Source organism: Gracilinanus agilis, chromosome 4 (genome assembly GCF_016433145.1).
Source record: "Gracilinanus agilis isolate LMUSP501 chromosome 4, AgileGrace, whole genome shotgun sequence".
NCBI lineage: Eukaryota > Metazoa > Chordata > Mammalia > Didelphimorphia > Didelphidae > Gracilinanus > Gracilinanus agilis.
Genome location: NC_058133.1, coordinates 294,508,914 through 294,528,405, shown reverse-complemented (window position 1 = coordinate 294,528,405; position 19,492 = coordinate 294,508,914). Strand labels below are relative to the sequence as shown.

At 33.3% G+C, this 19,492-nt stretch overlaps 1 protein-coding gene across 1 annotated transcript in view; it reads left to right on the top strand.

Moving 5' to 3' along the window:
- The window catches only part of DST (dystonin), a 220,727-nt gene that overhangs the window by 62,545 nt on the left and 138,690 nt on the right, over positions 1-19,492 (top strand). Inside the window, exons 30-37 of the mRNA XM_044675918.1 lie at positions 3,433-3,609; positions 5,109-5,232; positions 7,620-7,828; positions 8,422-8,739; positions 9,499-9,665; positions 15,018-15,174; positions 16,388-16,514; positions 18,252-18,314. Of these exons, the coding sequence (XP_044531853.1) occupies positions 3,433-3,609; positions 5,109-5,232; positions 7,620-7,828; positions 8,422-8,739; positions 9,499-9,665; positions 15,018-15,174; positions 16,388-16,514; positions 18,252-18,314 (1,342 nt within the window). The remainder of the gene's footprint in view (positions 1-3,432; positions 3,610-5,108; positions 5,233-7,619; positions 7,829-8,421; positions 8,740-9,498; positions 9,666-15,017; positions 15,175-16,387; positions 16,515-18,251; positions 18,315-19,492) is intronic.

Here is a 19,492-nt window from a genome sequence, read left to right as displayed (position 1 = left end):
AAAAAGAGGGGGGGGGGATGAAGGTTAGCAAAATAATGAATATCAAAAATGTCACACATTATTCTGTTCTAGACATGTATTCATTTCTTCACCTCTCATAGCTCTTCCTTGGTTCTAAATTTGGTTATTAAAGTTTCACAGCTTTTATTTTTTTTTATAATTTAAAGGTTTTTTAAAGAGCAGACTGAAAAAGTCAAATAAATGCTGTTCATTTTCCATTGGTGGCATTATTTATCATTTCATGGCTTTCTTTATTCTGTATAATTTCATATATTTTTCTCATACTACTATGTATTTGTCATAGTCAGAGTTCTTAAAGATCATTAATATTTCATCACATTGATGTACTACAACTTTTTAAGTCACTCTCCAGTTGCTAGGCTACTCTAAGAGTTGATGGACATCTAGTTTTGTTTCTAACTTCTTTGCTATTACCAAAAAATGCTACTATAGATATTTTGGTCAATATTGAGCCTTTTTGTCATTAAACTTACTGTAAATATGCATAGCAGTGGGATGTCTGGCTTCATAGGATTTGGATATTTTAGCACTCATTTTGCATAATTCCAAATTGATTTCTAGAATTGTTAGACCAATGCACAACATGATTAAAAAGTATATTTTTATTTCTATGCTTCCACCAACAGTTCCCATCTTTAACCATTCTGTGGGTGGATAATGAAACATCCAGAGTTATTTTGATTTTTAGAGGGTTATCACTTTTTAAAAAACAGTATAATTTTCAAAGTTTGACCTACAGCAGCAAGTTTTGCTTTAATAAAATAGGTCTATACCTGGGTTATTGCTTAGCCACTAGAGGGAGACTATGTATCAGTCCTCACCCCTTAAGGCTGGGTAATAGTGACTATGAATTATCTCTACAAACAGTTTCTCTTGTAAATATGTTCACTCAGTCTAAATGTTTTAACACCTAATGAATTGGGGACTATTTTAATTCTTTATTATCTTTTCTGACAGGGAGAGAGATCTCATTTTTCAAACACTTCAGGAAATGTTGAGTTGCTTTTAGAATCCTTTACAGAGGCAGACTGACTTTCCAAGCCAAATAAAACATAGGACCTCCCTTCCCCTTTTGCTAGGTTTCAGGGGTCCTTGCTTTTCCCATGTGCATTCCCCTGTAGAAAAATAACAATAGTGGCCCTCAAGGCTTGTAGACTATTTGTATTTTAATAATAAATAGCCTGAGTGGGTGAAAGGAGGCCTGAGAAAAAACAAGATAGTTACTGTATCTAGAACAGTAGAAATATGCCTCCAACAAAGTTTCTTTTCCAATTTAAAATCATGGAATCAGGGATTTTAGAGGTGGGAGACCAAATCTCTCATCTTGTAGATGGGAAAAATGAATTGAAAGATATTTTTAGGACTTGTAAAAATAGATGGTGGTTTAGGTAGTGCTGAATTTTTAAGGAGGGATAATTCCTAGTGTATCCTTAATAAAATATATTCTTTGATAAATCTGCTTCACAGCAAGTAATTTTTAAAAAGTCAAATAAATGCTTTTTTTCATTTTCTATCAGTGGCATTATGATAAAATGGGGGTGGGGTGGGGATATCCAGATACCAAGAAAATCCTGTTTCACCTTTGACTTTTTAAAAAAATTATTTTTAAATATTTTCCCACGTTTCCATGATTCATTTTCTTTCCTTCCGCTCTCCCTCTGTCCCAGAGCTAATGAGCAATTCCACTGGGTTGTACAAATGTTATCACTTGATACCCATTTCCATATTATTAATTTTTTGCTATAGAATCATCCTTTAAAGCCTAAATCACAAATTACCTACCCATATATACATGTGATAAGTGATGTCATATGTTCTTCTTTTGCATTTCTACTCCCATAGTTCTTTCTCTCAATATGGTTAGCATTCTCATTGTCTTTTTTTCAACTGGACCTGTTATATAATTAAGGGAGGTTATCCTGGTGACAACTTCCTTTACTAAACAGATTATTGTGTTCTCTGCAGTTCTTAGGGAGTCGACCAGTATGTAACCCATGCTAATTTTTGGCAAAGGATGGGTGGTCACCCAGAAAAATCTCTTTTATACAAATAGTATGCTGGAACCAGTATCTCATAAGGACATAGGGTGTAGAGCTAGAAGAGCATTAAGCTATCTAATGTCAAACCCCTCAATTTTTTATTTGCATGCTGTTCACTCTTTTAAGGAAATTTTATAAATAAGGCAAAGAAATGAGAGTATTTGAAATTCTCTAATTTAAATTCTCTTATGCCTAAATACCACATGGAGTATTCTCTGATTTCTCTCTTTGACCTAGCACAAAGGTTTCTTTTTGGGTTCCTATTATGACAGATTGCTGCTCTGTTCTCAATGATGCCCCAAACTGGAGTAGTTGTCTCTTGTATCTTTTCAGGGCTCTTTATGGCATTTTCTGTAGCATCCTTTCAAAATATCCATGAGTAAGAATTTTCTGTTCACCAAGTGGAAATATACTCTTCCTAGTTGCCCTTAAGTGACCCTAAGGGATTTCTCTTGTGATTTAGCTGAGGTTATACCTGTTCCCAGTAAAGCTCATTGCTCTGCCATAAAAGTAACAAACCCCAAATTTACTCTTCCTATAAACAGCTCAACCAGGATTGTGTCACTTTTGAGGAAAAAACATACTCTATAATGCTGGATCCCTTTCTCCCCTCATCCTTCAGTTCCAGAAACATGGAAGTTTCTAGCATGATTTCCCCAGAGGTAGAATGGATAAAAATATCAGGGTCCCTTTTCATTCTAATATGAAGGTAATTGCCTTCTGTCCAAACTATTCTCATTTCTTCATGTTCCTAGAAAACAAATACAGTTGTAACCTAGTTTCCATGATTAACTGATTGGTTAAAGATATTCAAGTCACTCAAAGTATTGACAATCCATTCTTGTTTGCCAAATCTTGTTTTGGAGCCAATCTTCAGTAATTCTCTGCCTTTTAATCTTAGGTTTAACCTTATGTTATGAAAATGTTGGTGAGCTAGGATTTTTATGATTATAATGATTTCATAATTTCTGATGAATTGTCATTCAGGTATTGCTGTATTGCTTCACTTATTATTTTGGTGACTGAGAGTAATTAGAAATATCAAAAATTGTAACAGATAGTACTTTTTCTATGCTCTTTTGGTCTTAACCCTGAAGCTTACTGGTGTTTAAAATTTAAATGGGTAAAAATCAAAACCATCTTCTCATGCTTTGACTTGCTGGAAGAAGAATTGAAATGACTCCAAAGTAAATTAAACCATGCATTGTACAATCTCATCCATCTAGGGCATTTCAGTCACTTTGACTAATTCTTGAATGAAGTTTTTAAAAGCTGCATTATCTAAGGTGTTGCCTTCTGAAAGCCACACTTTGGCACAGATGTCAGCAATGATATAAATGGTATTCTTAAATTTTCCCTTCTAATTATTCAGTGCAGCGTGCTTGGAAATAATCTGAAAGACCTCGTAGATAAATATCAGCACTATGAAGATGCCTCTGCTGGACTTCTCTCTGCACTCCAGTCCTGTGAGACAGCAGCAAACAAGCACTTATTGGAACCCATTGCCATGGATCCAAAAAATCTCCAGCGCCAACTGGAAGAAACTAAGGTAAAAGAAGAAAGCAAGGAAGGAAAGGAAGGAATTAAAGAAAAACAAGCCTTCCTATCCATGAATCCAAAAATCTGGAGGCTATTTTATTTCTGTGCCTCATTTTTATAGATATGTATAGCTTGGTATTAGGGAGGAGGAGAATACAATAGCTATAGTCAGATAGACTGTCAGAAGCACAAAAGTGAGGATAAAGAAGAGTCCTCAATTAGGAGATAGTAGACAATCTGTTAACGATAGGGACAGAAGCTATGAGGTTCAAGAGTCTGTGTGTGTGTGTGTGTGTGTGTGTGTGTGTGTGTGTGTGTGTGTGTGTGTATACACACACACACATATATACATATATATATATATACTTATATATATATAAATGAAATGAAGTCGCTAAGTACAGACTACTTAAGGATATTTTAGAAATATTTTAGAAAAATTTGAAGAAGGGCAGCTAGGTGACTCATTGGATAGAGCTCTGGATCTGGAGTCTAGAAGATGCATCTTCCCGAATTCAAATCCCCCCTCAGATACTTCTTAGTTGCCCTAGGCAAGTTACTTGACCTCATTTGCCTTAAAAAAAAGTGAGAGAGATACTTTAATATGTTTGCATATAGATAAGAGAAGCTAGTCAAGAAGAAATATTATTGTGACTCATTACTATGTCAGTAATAAACCACAAGACTTGTGACTCTGCCAATTTAACTGTGTTCTATCAAATTTCCTGGATTTCGAAATTTTGTTGATGAAATTTTCAGCACTGAATATCAACAAGCTTAGCTGAGAAAAGCAATAAGATTTCCACTGAGATCTCTAGGCTAATTTACTAAGAAGGCAGAAGGGGCTGAGAAAGGCACATGAATTAAAAAAAACCAAAGGGGCTTAAGGGGAAAAGACACAAAACCAGGAGGAAACAAAACATGAGTCATCAATTTAGCTATAGGAGAATGAGACAAGTAATAGCAGTCATCCAAATGACAAATGATAGGTATAAATTTAGACCTCACACAGAATTCTGACCTGTATGTTTCAGCATTCCCTCTTGCAAACTGGAGATTGATTGGAAGAAACTAAGCCACTTTGAATATTACCAAGGTTAAGCAGGAACAGCAACAAAACTGACCAGATGCTGACCCAATACCAATGTTAAATCAGCTCAGGATCTCTATAACCCTTGTCTAGGACCAGGATTATTCCCACAGTTTAGAGGGAGAGTTCTTTTGTATGTACTTACTGCTTCTTTCCATCAGCACATAAGAAGCAGTCAGAGAGCCAGGCAAACCATTATAAACACAAGTAAGGTCATGTTTGAAAAATGGATTCCTAATATTCTATCTGTCTCAATCCTTTGCTGATGGATTCTTTCTATTACCTTCTAGATTAAAAATAGTTTAATAGTCATGAAAAGTTCACTGTGCCTGCTTCACTGAGGTATCCCTGGCTACTGTGAAACTATTCTTTGACCTTACTTAGCCACCATCTAAGTGAAAAACAATCCAATTCTGCAGGTTCTTCAAGGACAAGTATCCAGTCACCAGGTTGCTGTCGAGAAACTGAAAAAAACAGCAGAAGTGCTTTTAGACACCAGGGGAGCTTTATTGCCAGACAAAAATGATATACAAAAAACACTGGGTAAGCTATTAACTGCCTAATATCTGGATTCACTAGCTAAACGCAGCCATTCTAATAAGAAATTGTATTCACTATTACATTCCTTATATTCTGTGAAACCATGCCTCCTCCATCCTTCAGAATGCTGCTCATGTTTGCCATCCGATCTTGCCAGCAATACCCCACTTTGCTTCAGCCACCTTGGCTTACTCAGCAATCCCAGGAACTTCTTTATAGCTGTAATTGCACAAACATGTTTAAATAGATGTTTTCTTCTTGGTAAGATTAGTGAACTCTAGGAAGATGGAACTCATTCCTTTGAAATCTACTTTCAATCTAGTATGATGATATGCATTTACCCAAGAGTTATTCTATAAATATTCTCATGTGAGTACATATTTGGGTTTTTTTAAACTTAAACTTAATTGTTTCCATCACTGTGTGTGTATGTGTGTAGATACCTAAGTATAAATTAAAACACTTCAACAGTAAGTGGATGGTTAAACATGTTTCTGAATAAGCATAACCTGAATAATTCCAGTAGTATATTTTAGATAGAAACTAAGGTGAGATTTTGCCTTTGGAAAGTTGCTTGGGTGGGGGGGATGAACTCTCCTTCAATCTCATATATTGTAAGAAATTGTCAACGGGGCTACAATTTGAGAGACCCATAAAAACCCTCTATCTCAGGGTGGGTTTTTTTTTTCTGCCTCTGTTTACGAGCAGATAAATGGCAATAAACAGGGCTTATTTTTCATCTAAATGCTATAATTTAAAATATACTTTTGCTTGCTGCGTAGCTAGGTGGGTTTTTTTCTTAAAATGTAGCATGGTGCATAATCTTTATGAAATTTTAATTCTTTGAGACTCTTTCCTAATATACTTTCATAGTCTAATATAAGCATCTTAAAAACCTTTTTTTGTTTTAAGAAATAACAATAACAATAGCCACCTAAAACCACTGAGAGTCTTGTTGCTTCTGTTTTGAGGACTGGCATAATGGGGAACAAGAACTGGTATTTCTAAAATATATTTTAGTTTCTAAAAATAAAGAATTCAGCACCATTTCTTAACATAAAACATTTTTGTTTTACACAGGATCATTGATTTAAAGAAAGAAGAGACCTTAGAGATAATCTAATCTACCTGGACCCTTTAAAAATTGTTAATTATATTGAAATGAATTGAATAGCTTCCTTAGATTAAATAAACTTATATTTATATAATGTTTGTAAGGGTTTTCCTGTTTACAAAGATGCTCTAGAGGCAAAAAAATCTTTTGTATCATAAAATATCTAGTTATTAAAATGCAAGAATATAAAGTTAACTTTTCATTCTGAAATAATTATGAGTGCTCTCGGTCAATGATTAATAAATAAAATACTTGATTAAAAATAGAAAACTTGGTTTCTCCTGGGGATAGAGGATAAATACATTAAAAATTAATGTCTTTGAACTTGTTCGTAGTCTAAGATAGATGATGTAATAATATAATATGCATTAGTATTGAAATTCAAAGCTCCCTGCCTAAATGAAATCACTATGTGTATATTTACATCTCTAAACTATTCTTTAAGCTCTTATAACTGAGAATATATTTTAATTTATAACATATGGATTAAAATTCCTCTAGCAACTGCATTGCTTGCTTCCATTTATCTGCTGGTAAACATATGCAAAAAAAATGTGAGTGTGATACTTCATTGAAATCACAGTCTTCACTTAGGGGAAAGCTATATGACAGTACTTCAATTGTCTTTGTATTTTAAGTGAACTTTTTATGCTTTTCTATTTTTCCTCAACTCTTCTTATGAACTTATATATAGAGGGAGTACTTACCAGGTGAAGAATGTCAAAGTCTTTGGTTGAACACTTGTCAAGACTAGAACCTGATAAATCTTGACAACTTTGTTTATTATTTCGTATAAATTGCTGTCTCTGGCTTGGACCTTTTTCAAAACAGTTTTCAATAACTTTAGTTAATTTGAAGTAACAAATTGAGAGTCAGTCTTAATTTCAAATGTTTTTTGTTCTGATTTCTAAATAGTATTTCATTTATTCTGTTACAGAGGAAGGTATTGGTACATATATACCTATAAATTGCAAATGCAAATATACAGGGTAACCCAAAAGTCTTAGTGAAGTTTTAAACTTTTAGGTTTAAATTTTTTTAAGTTTTAAAGGTTAAAATTGCACCAAAGCTATCAAGACATCCTATATATAGATATATAGAGAGAGTGGTTCTTATAGATTTGTCTTACACTTTCCATTTTCAGTTTGACATCAAGTTTTAGGTAGTGCTACATAGAATTTGTCTTTTAATATGTTGCCTTTTCCATCAAGTCTTAAAAAAATGGAAAAGCAGGGAAATTATGTTGATAAATCTACTCTTGCTTTTTTTAAATCAGATGACATTGTTGGGAGATATGATGATTTGTCTAAGTCTGTTAATGAGCGCAATGAAAAACTCCAGATTACCTTGACTCGGTCGCTCAGTGTGCAGGATGGTTTAGATGAGATGTTAGATTGGATGGGAAGTGTTGAAAATTCTCTGAAGGACCATAATCAAGTGCCCCTAAACTCTGCTGCTATTCAAGACATCATCAGTAAAAATATGGTAAGCATTATTAAATAATAAAAATAATCTCCCTATTTGTGGGTAGAAAAAAGAGGTTCTATGGTAATATGAAAATGGGTATATTTAAGGTGAACTTAAGACAGGCAGGAAAATATGACTTGTTATGACGAAATGTTGAAAAACATTGCTTTGTGCACTGTGATTAGAAAAGTAAAGCCATTTCTCTTGACAGCTATATGCACATTTTCATGAATTTTACATAATTTACAGTACTTACAAGGTGTTCTACCTTGTTTATCTCTGCTCCAACCAGCTGCACATAGGTCAATCAGATCAACCTTTTTGTTCATCTATCCTTTTAAGACTTCTGACCATGGATAATCCCTAGGCTCCATCAGATCCCTTGTCTTTCATGCAACATGCCAGCTGTTCCCTTCTTTCTCTTAAAGAGAGATATGGGGATGGGACTCCTTGGGGAAAATTTTAGACTTGTAATTCAATCCCAGCTGTTAGTGTTCTATAGTCTCAGGTTATTCAAGCTTGAAATGTTAAGAACATCAGTTTCTTAAACTCTCTGTGGTTTTATTTGTAAATGTCATTACAAAATATATGCAATGTGTGGTTTATTTTAGATGATGGAGCAGGATATTGCTGGTCGCCAGAGCAGTATAAAAGCCATGAATGAAAAAGTAAAGAAATTTGTGAATACAACAGACCCATCTACTGCATTCTCTCTGCAAGCCAAAATGAAGGACCTGTCAGTTCGATTTTCAGAAGCCAGTAAAAAACACAAAGAAAAACTGCATAATCTAGAAAAACTAAAAACCAAAGTAGAATCATTAGAACGACTTTCAGAAAAACTTCAGTCATTTTTAGAAACAAAACCTCAGGCTCTTGTTGAAATGGATTGTCCAGGAAAAGATGTTACCGAATTATCTCATTATTTTCAAGTAGGTTTTGTATATGACACCTAAGAACTCATGCTCATTTAGTAAATTTGAATCATGTGCAAGTTTACAGATTGACAATTTTTCATAAGTATAATATATGGTCATATTTAAAGTTCTTTTAAGTTACCTTATAGCCAACAAAGTCTTGTGTTCTCTCTTTTTTTTTTAATATTTTTTTTTATTAAAACCCTTACCTTCCATCTTGGAGTCAATACTGTGTATTGCCTTCAAGGCAGAAGAGTGGTAAGGGCTAGGCAATGGGGGTCAAGTGACTTGCTCAGGGTCACACAGCTGGGAAATGTCTGAGGCCAGATTTGAATCTAGGACCTTCCATCTCTAGGCCTGGTTCTCAATCCACTGAGCTACCCAGCTGCCCTCCTTGTGTTCTCTTTTAAATATCTTTTAAAACATTGCCTTCTCTTGGAATAGCTTTCAAATGGGAATAAATATGGCCAAATAACACAGTTGTTGATATTCTTTATATCTAATGTAACAAAAGCAATACTGCCATAAAGGGTGAATAAATCTATAAAATAAGCAAAATGTAAATGACATCTTTTGATATTTATTAATTTCAAAATACTCTATTTTGCACATCTTAATTACATTTTTATTTTATAAATAAGGACATTCAGTGGGGTGGAAAGCCAGATTCTTGTCCTTTGGGTGGGGTTCTTTAGAAGTTAATCTGCCATGAGTATTTGGGAATGTATTATGATAACAATAATTAAATTAATTAAATATTCTCCTGTATTCTAGGAGTCTAGTAATCAAATCTTAGAGTGCAAAAACGATCTTGAAACTTTGCAAAACCTCCTGAAAGAATTGTCTCTACATGGTTTACCTGGGGATAAAGCTTTACTTTTGGAAAAAACAAATGCTTTGTCTAAGAAGTTCACGGAATTAGAAAAGACCATCAACGAAAAGTAAGTGTGGTTTTCTGCCTTGAAAATTTTCACTCTCATACAAATTGATTTATTTCTGAACCAACTGTATAAAAAGCATAAGTAGTGGAATGAATTTTATAATTTTTCTTAATAGTCTTAATACTTGAATAGCACCTGAATAGCCTTACCTTGATATTCCAGTTTTTATTTTCCTATACTGTTAAAATTGACTGCACTATTTTTGTGAGATCCATTATTTGCTACACATAAATGGTATTAATTAGTTGAGGAGAAATTACTCAAAAAGAATTTTGCAAATAATCAATGGTGTTCTTTAAGAAATCATCATTATTCTCTAAAGCTTTTTTTGCAAATTTATATTATTTCTATTTACTAGTGTGAAAATGATATTGATATCAGAGATCCATCTAATGGTGGTAGAGACCAGCAGGTTGGTTGAAGAAGTTATTTTAAATTGTAGTTACTTCTTAAAGATGCTTGTCATTTTAAAGATGTCTTTTTGCAGAATTCTGATTTATTGAACAAATGAAGCGTATGAAAACTTCAAAGGATTAATTTTAAATTGAGATAAAAAATAATTAAACTTGATTGAAATATATTAGACTTTCCTACTAAAACCCACAGAATATCTTTTTTTCTGTTTTCAGAAGAATTTTGACCCTACAAAGGGTTTGTTGAAGTTCTGAGACTAAAGAGTATAAACACATAAATGTTGCTTTTTAAATATATAAAAAGAAATATTAGCTGATATTACCTATGTCTTGAGGAAGTTTTCTGCTTTGAAACTTGTGAGTACTCTCTGTCCTACTCATAGAGATATCTTTTCCACCATGTCATATCATATACTCCTCTCCCATCAGATCACATGCAAAATGAACTTGATTTTGTCATATTATCTGACCAAACTATTTCTCCTTTCAAACTGGGTCAATTTCTAAGTCCTGTGGTAATTACCAACTAGCTCAGCTTCAGGAGTTTCTTATGTTCCAATATTCCATATACTTGTATAAACACACATGTCACCCATGTGCTGTTGCATGTCACCAGTCTGTCCTGGTGAGCTGTACTTATATCTAATCATGCTAAACATGTCACAGATTCTTAGTCTTTCTCTGTTACTAAGAGAACCAATGACAAGCATCAAGGCATTATGCAATGTTGCAATGTTTTGCTTTATAGAGATTATAACAACATTCTCTATTATGCCAATTTTTTTATTTTTGTCCTGTGTCTTTAGCATGAAAGACATTGAGCTATATTTTGTTTTTCTTACCTCTCTAATTAAAGTTCCTTTCTTGTTTTTAATACCTCCTGGCACATTATGACACATAAAGTATATAAAGTGGAGCTGGTCGCTGTTGCCTCCAAAAGAAAAGTTAAGCAATTTACATATAGTTATATTCATGTTACTCATTCTCCCTGGAACCTTTTAATATTTGTTTTCTTAATTGCTTGAGTTTTATTGGTATGCTTGGTGTATTATGATTAGACTTTTATCGTCATATGGACCTAGTCACCTTGTAAAATGATGAAGCAAAATCTTAAATAAGGTTGCTTGATGTTGAGGAACTAATACTGTTTGTATTATATTAGGGATGCCTTACTGGTTCCATATTTATCTCATTTCAGACATTACGTATTATTTAATAAATGAATTATCCTATCTCCTTCTCTTTCCAGGCCATAATTTTTCCTATACTATTTGGCAACCTTATAAATAATACATTTGATATTATGTACACTAGTTTATATTTATAGTGGTTGTATAAAACAGTGACACTTTTCTCATACTTTTTAGAGCCATCTTTCGTAGTTGTTTGGATCTGAAATCTTATTATGTGTCCTCCTTCATTATAGATGTAGATTACAGTTATTTTGTACTCTGTCATCATGTGCTATACTTATCTATATGTTTCAAGAAATCCTCTCTATAAGACATATACGAAATGTTAGAGATCCTAAGCTTTTTTAATTAATATTTTGCATTAGTGCAGTACTCAAGTTGTCTGTTATTCTCTGCTCTAAATGGATCCATGACTACTAACCTACTCCTTTTCCATACATTTTTTCTTGCATGATATATCTTTTCTGTTCCTTGAGTATGTCATGCTTAATCTTATGCTTCAGCCCACCATTTTTTGCTCCATAGCCCTTTGTGTTACTCATCATTTTGATTATTTGGAAATAGTAGTCTTCCATGATGTATAGCCATATGTAATTACTGGGAAAATATGGATATTTATTAAAAAGGATTGCATTAGGGAGCAATTTGAGATTCTTGTAAATCTGGTAGATTTGCAAATCCTTTTAAGCCTGCTCTCTTCATATAATTCAAATCTATACCCAGTGCATTGTCCATATTTAGCACCTGTCAAAGAGAGAGGCATTTGGATATACTAACTCATAGTGTTGCCCATCCAACTGAATTTTGTCATAATTTACATTGATTTTTAAGTGACTATGATTGTACTAAGAAAACTTTAATAGTTGGGTGCTTGATGCATAGTCATTCACAGGAAGGTACATCTGGAGGACCTCATCATCTATAGTGAATCCCTCTTCCATTTGAACTCTGGGCAAGATATTCTCAGTGACAGTGCTGAATACCTTTAGTAAGCATATGTTAACATTTCATTTGATATTGATAATTAGAGGATGCTAGAATAAGGTAATCTCTGTGATTGCTTCTGTCAATGAGATTTTTTTATACATTTGTTTCCCTGTTGAAGGAAAGCCTTTATATCTGTGTTTTGCTTGCCTTAGTGAAATGCTTGATAAAGTCCAAGTGTGTGTCATTAAAAATGAAAACAGGTCAGTACAGAAATAGTTAACTGTTCTATTTTCTATCAATTTGTTCTCAAAAAAGAGCAAGGCCTGCATATTGGGTTATTTGTGTAGAATTGTATTGGGCCATATGGAGAATATGGACAATAGTTGTATAAATTAGGAAAGTATATTTCCTTTATGATCTGTATTCTTGGAAAGGGCACCCATATTACTTGTAACATTTACATAGAAGTACTATCCTCCTTATTTCATCACTAAGTTATTTTGGTTAGGACTGACTCTCATGCCTTGCTTTGTGGAGACTTAATTTTCTACTTCATTTCTTTGCATTGTTTTATTAAGTTATTTTTCAATATTGGGAGAATGTTGATATTAAACTTATGGATTTTGTGTCAAGGAGCAGTTTGGGATCACTGAAAGTATTATACAGCTCTTCATATTCTATATAGCCTTTCTTCTTGCTCAAATCAGGATAGATTATTACTGTTTGGTAAATGAATTTGTGTTTTAAGCTAATAGTTGCCCTTTGATACTCTTTTGACAAGGAGATCAAATATTTACTAACCAAGGTTGTTTATAAGCAATTTCAAATTTCTCGTGCAATTGCTTTAAACCCTATAAAGAATAATGTTGATCAGAGTTGATGGCTTTGCCATATCCATTTTTGATTTTCAGAGTTGACAGTTTGTTTAGATAGATGGAATTAAAGCTTTTACAGGTAAACCCAAGGATTTCCCCTTCCCCCCTCCTCTTCTATTTTGTAATTTGTTTTTGACTTTGATATTTGATACCCTGCCTTTGAACAGATTGTACAAAGACAGCAAATTTTGGAACCAACTCGTGTCAGAAACAAGTTGTTTCTGTTTTTTAAATGTAGTTAAGATTTTTATAATGCTATCTGGTACTTAACATTACCAGTGCATTCCAGTTCGGCTCTTGAAGAAAAATATTTGCATTATTCAGGTCTGAAACTTCTTAGTAGTCTATAAGTCTTCATCTTCTTTGCTTTCTTAATCTCAAGCTGAGATATTTCCAAGATATTTTCTCTGATGTTTTCTTTGTTTAGCAGGTTGGGGAGGCCATAGTACTCCTTGCATATATGTTAAAGTGCTTTCTAATATGTAATGAACTTTTATTATTCTTATTGCTCTCCATTTCTCATATCCACATTGATTTTAACAAGTGTCAAGTTACATATTATGTTGATTTATGACTATGTGGATTTTTGGGTAGAATTTTTATGACCTCTGCAACAAATATTGGCACCTAAGCTATTATTACCTTAATAGCAACCTTTAAAAATATTTATTATTAGTACTTCAAAACAGTGGGACCAAGTGTAGCATTATATAATGTTTTCTTACTGTTTTGTGGTACATGATGGAGCCCTCAGCCATCAACCATTGTTCTTTCATCTCTAGTGATAGCCTGGGAATGAATTTTTCCTTTGACAGCAGCTTCCTTATTTCTTCTGGTTTCATTATAGTAATAATTATAATACCTGCATGTTTTACTTCCTTTATTAGTATATCACCATTTGTTGGTCTTTGTATAAGTATCTCACTGAATATTATATAGAGAGTCCTAACCACTAAAATATCAATTACATTTGTACCATGAAAAATATAAAATGGCCTTCATTTTTGTGTGACTCCTATCTGCCTTTTCAAGGTTGCTGGCAAAGAAGTAGAAAAAAGGGATAAATAGAGACAAATATCACAGATTTTAGGCAGTCTATAAACTCTAAATTTGCTTTCATTGTTTGCCATGACTAAATAATCATTTGTTAGGTGTGTTTCCCTAGTCATTAATTCCTCTGTATAAGTACTTTCTCACCAGGTCTGTATTAAAAGCCTTTCTAGTTTGGTAGAACCTACCAAATGCTGGGCTTCAAGAGAACCACTATGACACAAAAGAGGTATCTTAGAAGACCTTTTGTCTTAAGTCTCATTCATTCCATTTCTTTGCAAGTGGGTAGGCTTTGTTTATGAGTTTTAAAATTAAGATCTTAGCATAATGTATAGACACTTTCAAGTTCCCAGAGGAGAACTGGCATAGAATTTACCCAATCTCAGGCAAAGACAGACAAGTTTGACTTTACTTACTTTCTATATAACTCTAATGATCTAGGAAACACTACTATTCCTTCTGTTAACTGGAACACAATTATAGGTGTAATCCTTCTCTAATGGGGGAATAGATGCTTATCCCCTAGACCTTTTAAACTTCAGTCCTCAAGCTAATGGACATCCTAAGATTAATCTGTCACGTTATGGTTCCACTGAATTTTACTCTTGGGTCTCTCTTTTCTTAGATTGAAATGCTACTGCTGAAGTATCACTTTTCACCTCCTACTTCCTCAAGGAAGTCCTGGACCAGACAGATGATGCTGACCTGACAATTCAAATGCAATAGGACTGAGAATTCAGGCAGCTTAACAGCTATTTGTTCTACTGTATTTGACTTACCAGTTTTCCCTTTCAGTGACACCTCTTTTCAGGGATATTGCTGATAAAGACCAAGTACATTCATCTGAAATCCATTATTTTTGTTGAAATTATTTTGTGGCTTTTGTTTGTGTAGAAAAGAAGCAATATCTTCTTGTCAAGAACAAATGGAATCCTTTCAGCTCCTTGTCAAATCTCTAAAGACATGGATGGAAGAAACCATGGAAAAAATTCCCATCATGCAAACTTCAATGGGTGCAGATGATTTGAAGAAATCTTTGGAAGAAGCTAAGGTGAATTAATGCTTGTTAGAGGGAATGGTGGTAAATGTATTTATTTCTGAACTTAACATAGAGTTTAAGTGCTTAATGATGATGAGTGCTTTGATTTGAATCATGTCTTTATAGTGTGTATAGCACATTTTTATTATGTTTAAAACAATTATTTTAGATTAATTTGTTCTGCCTAGAAGTGATAGTAGATATTCAGCTTTTTTAAAAGTTGAAATGAATTTGTCTCTGTATAGATGATTAGAATGGATGAAATCATGGATCTCTGAAAGAAATGTTAAGAACTTCTCCTGATCCAAAGCTTTTGTCCTTCTACCCATCATATCTTCATGGTTATTTTATTTTTTGATCCTGACATTTGATTGCATCAGTTTAAGGAACTCCTTGTCTAGAAACTCTGTCCACTAGTACATATCATAATACATTTCAGTAATTTATAGTCTTTGAATCCAGATTGATTAGGAACCTTTGAAAATAAGTAACTAGTTGTTAAATTAAGTAACTAGTGTTATTGCTAGTATGTTTCAGAGGCAGTTAAGCCCAGAAGTTGATGTCTGCAGCCAAACTTAATCCGCTTTACAAATTACTTCTATTATATTTTATTCCATTTAGAAAATTGTGCTAACATCAGATATATCCATTACTAACTCTGGATCATCCCACAACATATATGAAGGCCTCAGAAAAGTCATTTAGATTTAATGGTTTATATTTTCTCTTACATGAGTATTGTATACTTTTGTCACTGGCTTATCTAAATAAATCTTCCATTTACAGGCCTCTGAAAGATTAATTTTTGTTTCCCTTTTTCCTTCTTTTATTAATTTTTAAAAACTCACAAATAGATGTGCCTCTGTGATTTCCTTAATTTTTTTAAAACTCAATATCATTTATTCTAGGAAGATGGCTGTTAGCTAGTACAGTTTGGTGGATTTACAGTTGACAGTTATTTTGGAATACAGTGGCAGCTGACACTAATAGAGCTTCCAATGTAGAGTAGAGCAGAGTGGTAAGATGCCTTGTGACTCCTCTGTCACTGCTCACAGTGGGACTGTCAGAAAGAATTGGGATGCTGTCTCATTTTTCCATTCACCCCCTCAATTCTGGGCCCATCATCATTCATCACTGTTCCTACTATGTGTTTAAGATATTTAAAAGGGATGTACAACTTTGAGAATATAACAATGGTGAAAAAATAATGTTTTTGCATTTGAAGAAATTACAAGGGGAGTGGAACTCAAAAGCACCAGAGATTCAGAAAGTAAACAACAAAGGAACATCATTATGTAACTTAATAAGTGCTATGACTTCCCCTACAAAGGCAATAGCAGTGATTAAATCAGGTATGTGTTTTACAATTAAGATCTAAACCAAGAGCTGATTCCTCTTTACCATGTTATTTTTGTCATCCTGCATATTAGTGCATAAAATAACTTTAAACATATAAACAAAGTTAACAACACAAAATAATATACCAGCATAGAAACCATTCCTTTTACATTTTATTTTTGCTACTTATCAAAATATCTAAACAAGCTTTGAAAATAAAATGTCTTATCTTCATTTTGTTGATGGGTACCTTTAAGTGTGCTTCAGTGAATTTATGTGAATAGTAAAGAACAACAAATATTTTTACAATTAAAAAATTTAGTACAGACTTTATAATAGGCAAACAGTCTGCTATTTGAATTAGATTTTGCCCTTCATTGGAAAGCTTTTTCAGAAAGAAAAAAAATCTACTTTCTCTAGGAAAAAAGGAAGAGAGGGAGAAAACATTAACTTGTGTTTAAAGTGTAGGTTTCTTGTTTTCTTCTAGTCTGTCAGTCTGTGTGGCATAACCACAGTAATTACCTAGTGCCTTAGACATCTATGAGTTATATAGTTCAAAATCAAGCCAATTTTTCAACAAAAATTACTTTTAAATGTTCTTTAAAAAACTACTCTTATAATTTCAGACTTGTGTTGTATTAAGGAAAATACATTTATTTCATTATCAATTCAAGAATATCCAGAACTTGGTAAGAAGGAGGAGGGTTCTACATCTTTATTTTGGAGGTTACTAAATTTCTTCTGTGATTTATCTAATTTGTCCATCCTCCAGCTGTTACTATTGTGACACTTAACTTTCCAGCTGGACTTCTCCAAGGCAACCATTAATTATGCTCCATTAAACCTATAGTGAGGAAGATTCATCTTATGTTTTGGTGTGATGATTTCTCTTTTCCCTCCTGGTTAGATTCTATTCATACCATTCAAGATTCAGGTTTTTGTCTTTTTTTTTGAGGGGGACATATTTGGTTTATTTTAACACTTGTACATATTGCATTAAATAATTAAATTTTAATTCCTATTTTTCTATTTTTTGTCAATTTCTAACTGAGGCAAGGCAAAAACTGATCTTGTACATCCACATTGTAGTTTTACTCTCTGGAGAATATCTTTAGTATCTTTAAGTACAGAAAGATTTTAGTATAAAAGGTCTAGAAATATATGTATGTATATATATATTTTTAAATTGTCTTAAGAAATCCATTTGTGATAAAGAAGCTCAGTCCAAATAATGTATTTTTCTTCTCATAATACATAATATCAGAAGAGCTGAAAGAAATGTAGAGATTGTATAGTCCAACATTTTCATTTTACACATGAGGAAAATAAGACTCATGAAAGAAAAATCACATACCCAAAGTTACATAGTTGTAAGCAGAGCTGGGATATTAAACCACATGAGAGAACATTGAGAAGTACTTGAAAAATGCCATTAATTTATATACTGCCAAGGTGAAAGCAGCTCTCTTATTAGTATGCCATACTCTAAGCCATTCTTGAAATAAAGTGCTTTTAAAATGGCATATAATATGTAATTTTGTGATTTAAAATAATTTACAGTTTAAGGTTTTAGTACACCCTACAGGCCCCTTGGTACTCAATAGAAGTGGCAAAATTTCACATTCTCAAATACTAAACCCTTAAAATACCTAATAATGGCATAGAAGTGTATAAAGTGTTCTATACTAGTTTCTATTGTGAAATTACAAATTTATTCTTTCAGTGCTATAATATTATTATTGTCCTCTCAGGTGAAACAGTATTAAATGGTGAAGGAACAACCTCTGATACTCAGGAATTCTTGACAAATAAAGGTAAGTAATAATTTAAACTACATATTGACTATAGTATTTTTTTAATTATATATGTATTTTTAAAATTTTAAACCCTTAACTTCTGTGTATTGACTTATAGGTGGAAGAGTGTAAGGGTAGGCAATGGGGGTCAAGTAGTCACTTGTGCCCAGGGTCACACAGCTGGGAAGTGTCTGAGGCCAGATTTGAACCTAGGACCTCTTGTCTCTAGGCCTGGCTCTCAATCCACTGAGCTACCCAGCTGCCCCTTGACTATAGTATTTTTAAGGTTATATTATTGGAAGGCAAAAACAGTTTATTTTTATAAATAGTACTAATGTTTATATTCCAAATATGGTGTGCTTCTTAATATATAGTTTTTCTAGAGAAGAATATGCTAGTTGACTTGAAAGGGTTTCATGAAACTATAGTATCATTTTCCTATTGTATGGACTACTGTTTTCTCTGATCAAACCTTCAATCGTTTATGCTTGCCTAGTGGATAAAATGAACTCCTTAAACTTTGTGTTTTGTGCTCTCACATATGCATGCTGCGCTTTCTTGCTCTTCACCCTTGCCTTTACCATTTTAAACACCTCTGATTGTCCTGTCCCAATTGTATTTTTTATTAATTGAACTCCTACACATTCTTTCAGGCTCAACTCAAAGGCCAGCTACTCATTGTTGCTTTCTCAGTTTCCACTCCCTGCCTCCAAGTGAGAAAGGAGCTCTTCATCTTCCAAAATTTCAGAGCACTTTCATTTTAACCTTTTTTTTCCAGTTCTGTTCAGTGAAACAATTATTTGTTATCTACTATGTGTAAAATGTAGTGAGATAGCATGATATGGTATACTTGAGGCAGTCTCAGGATTAGGATTCAATTTCTTCTGTGATACTTGTTAACTCTTTGACTATGAGCAAATCCCTTGTGTTTTAGTGTCCTCCACTGTCTAATTCATTAAGACTCTAAGTTACAAGTAAGTTGCTGATGTGCATAAATGAAATGTCCATATTGGATGCCCACACAAATGAAATTACAGGCTCAACCCTGTCCACTAATTTTGTATATTTGTGTGTGCATGGGTGTGTGTCTACATGTATGTGTATATGACAGAGAGAGACAGAAAGAAAAAGAGGGAGGGAGGAAGGTGGGGAGAGAGAGAGAGCGCGCGATGGAGTTCTTTAAAGGTCTGCAAAAT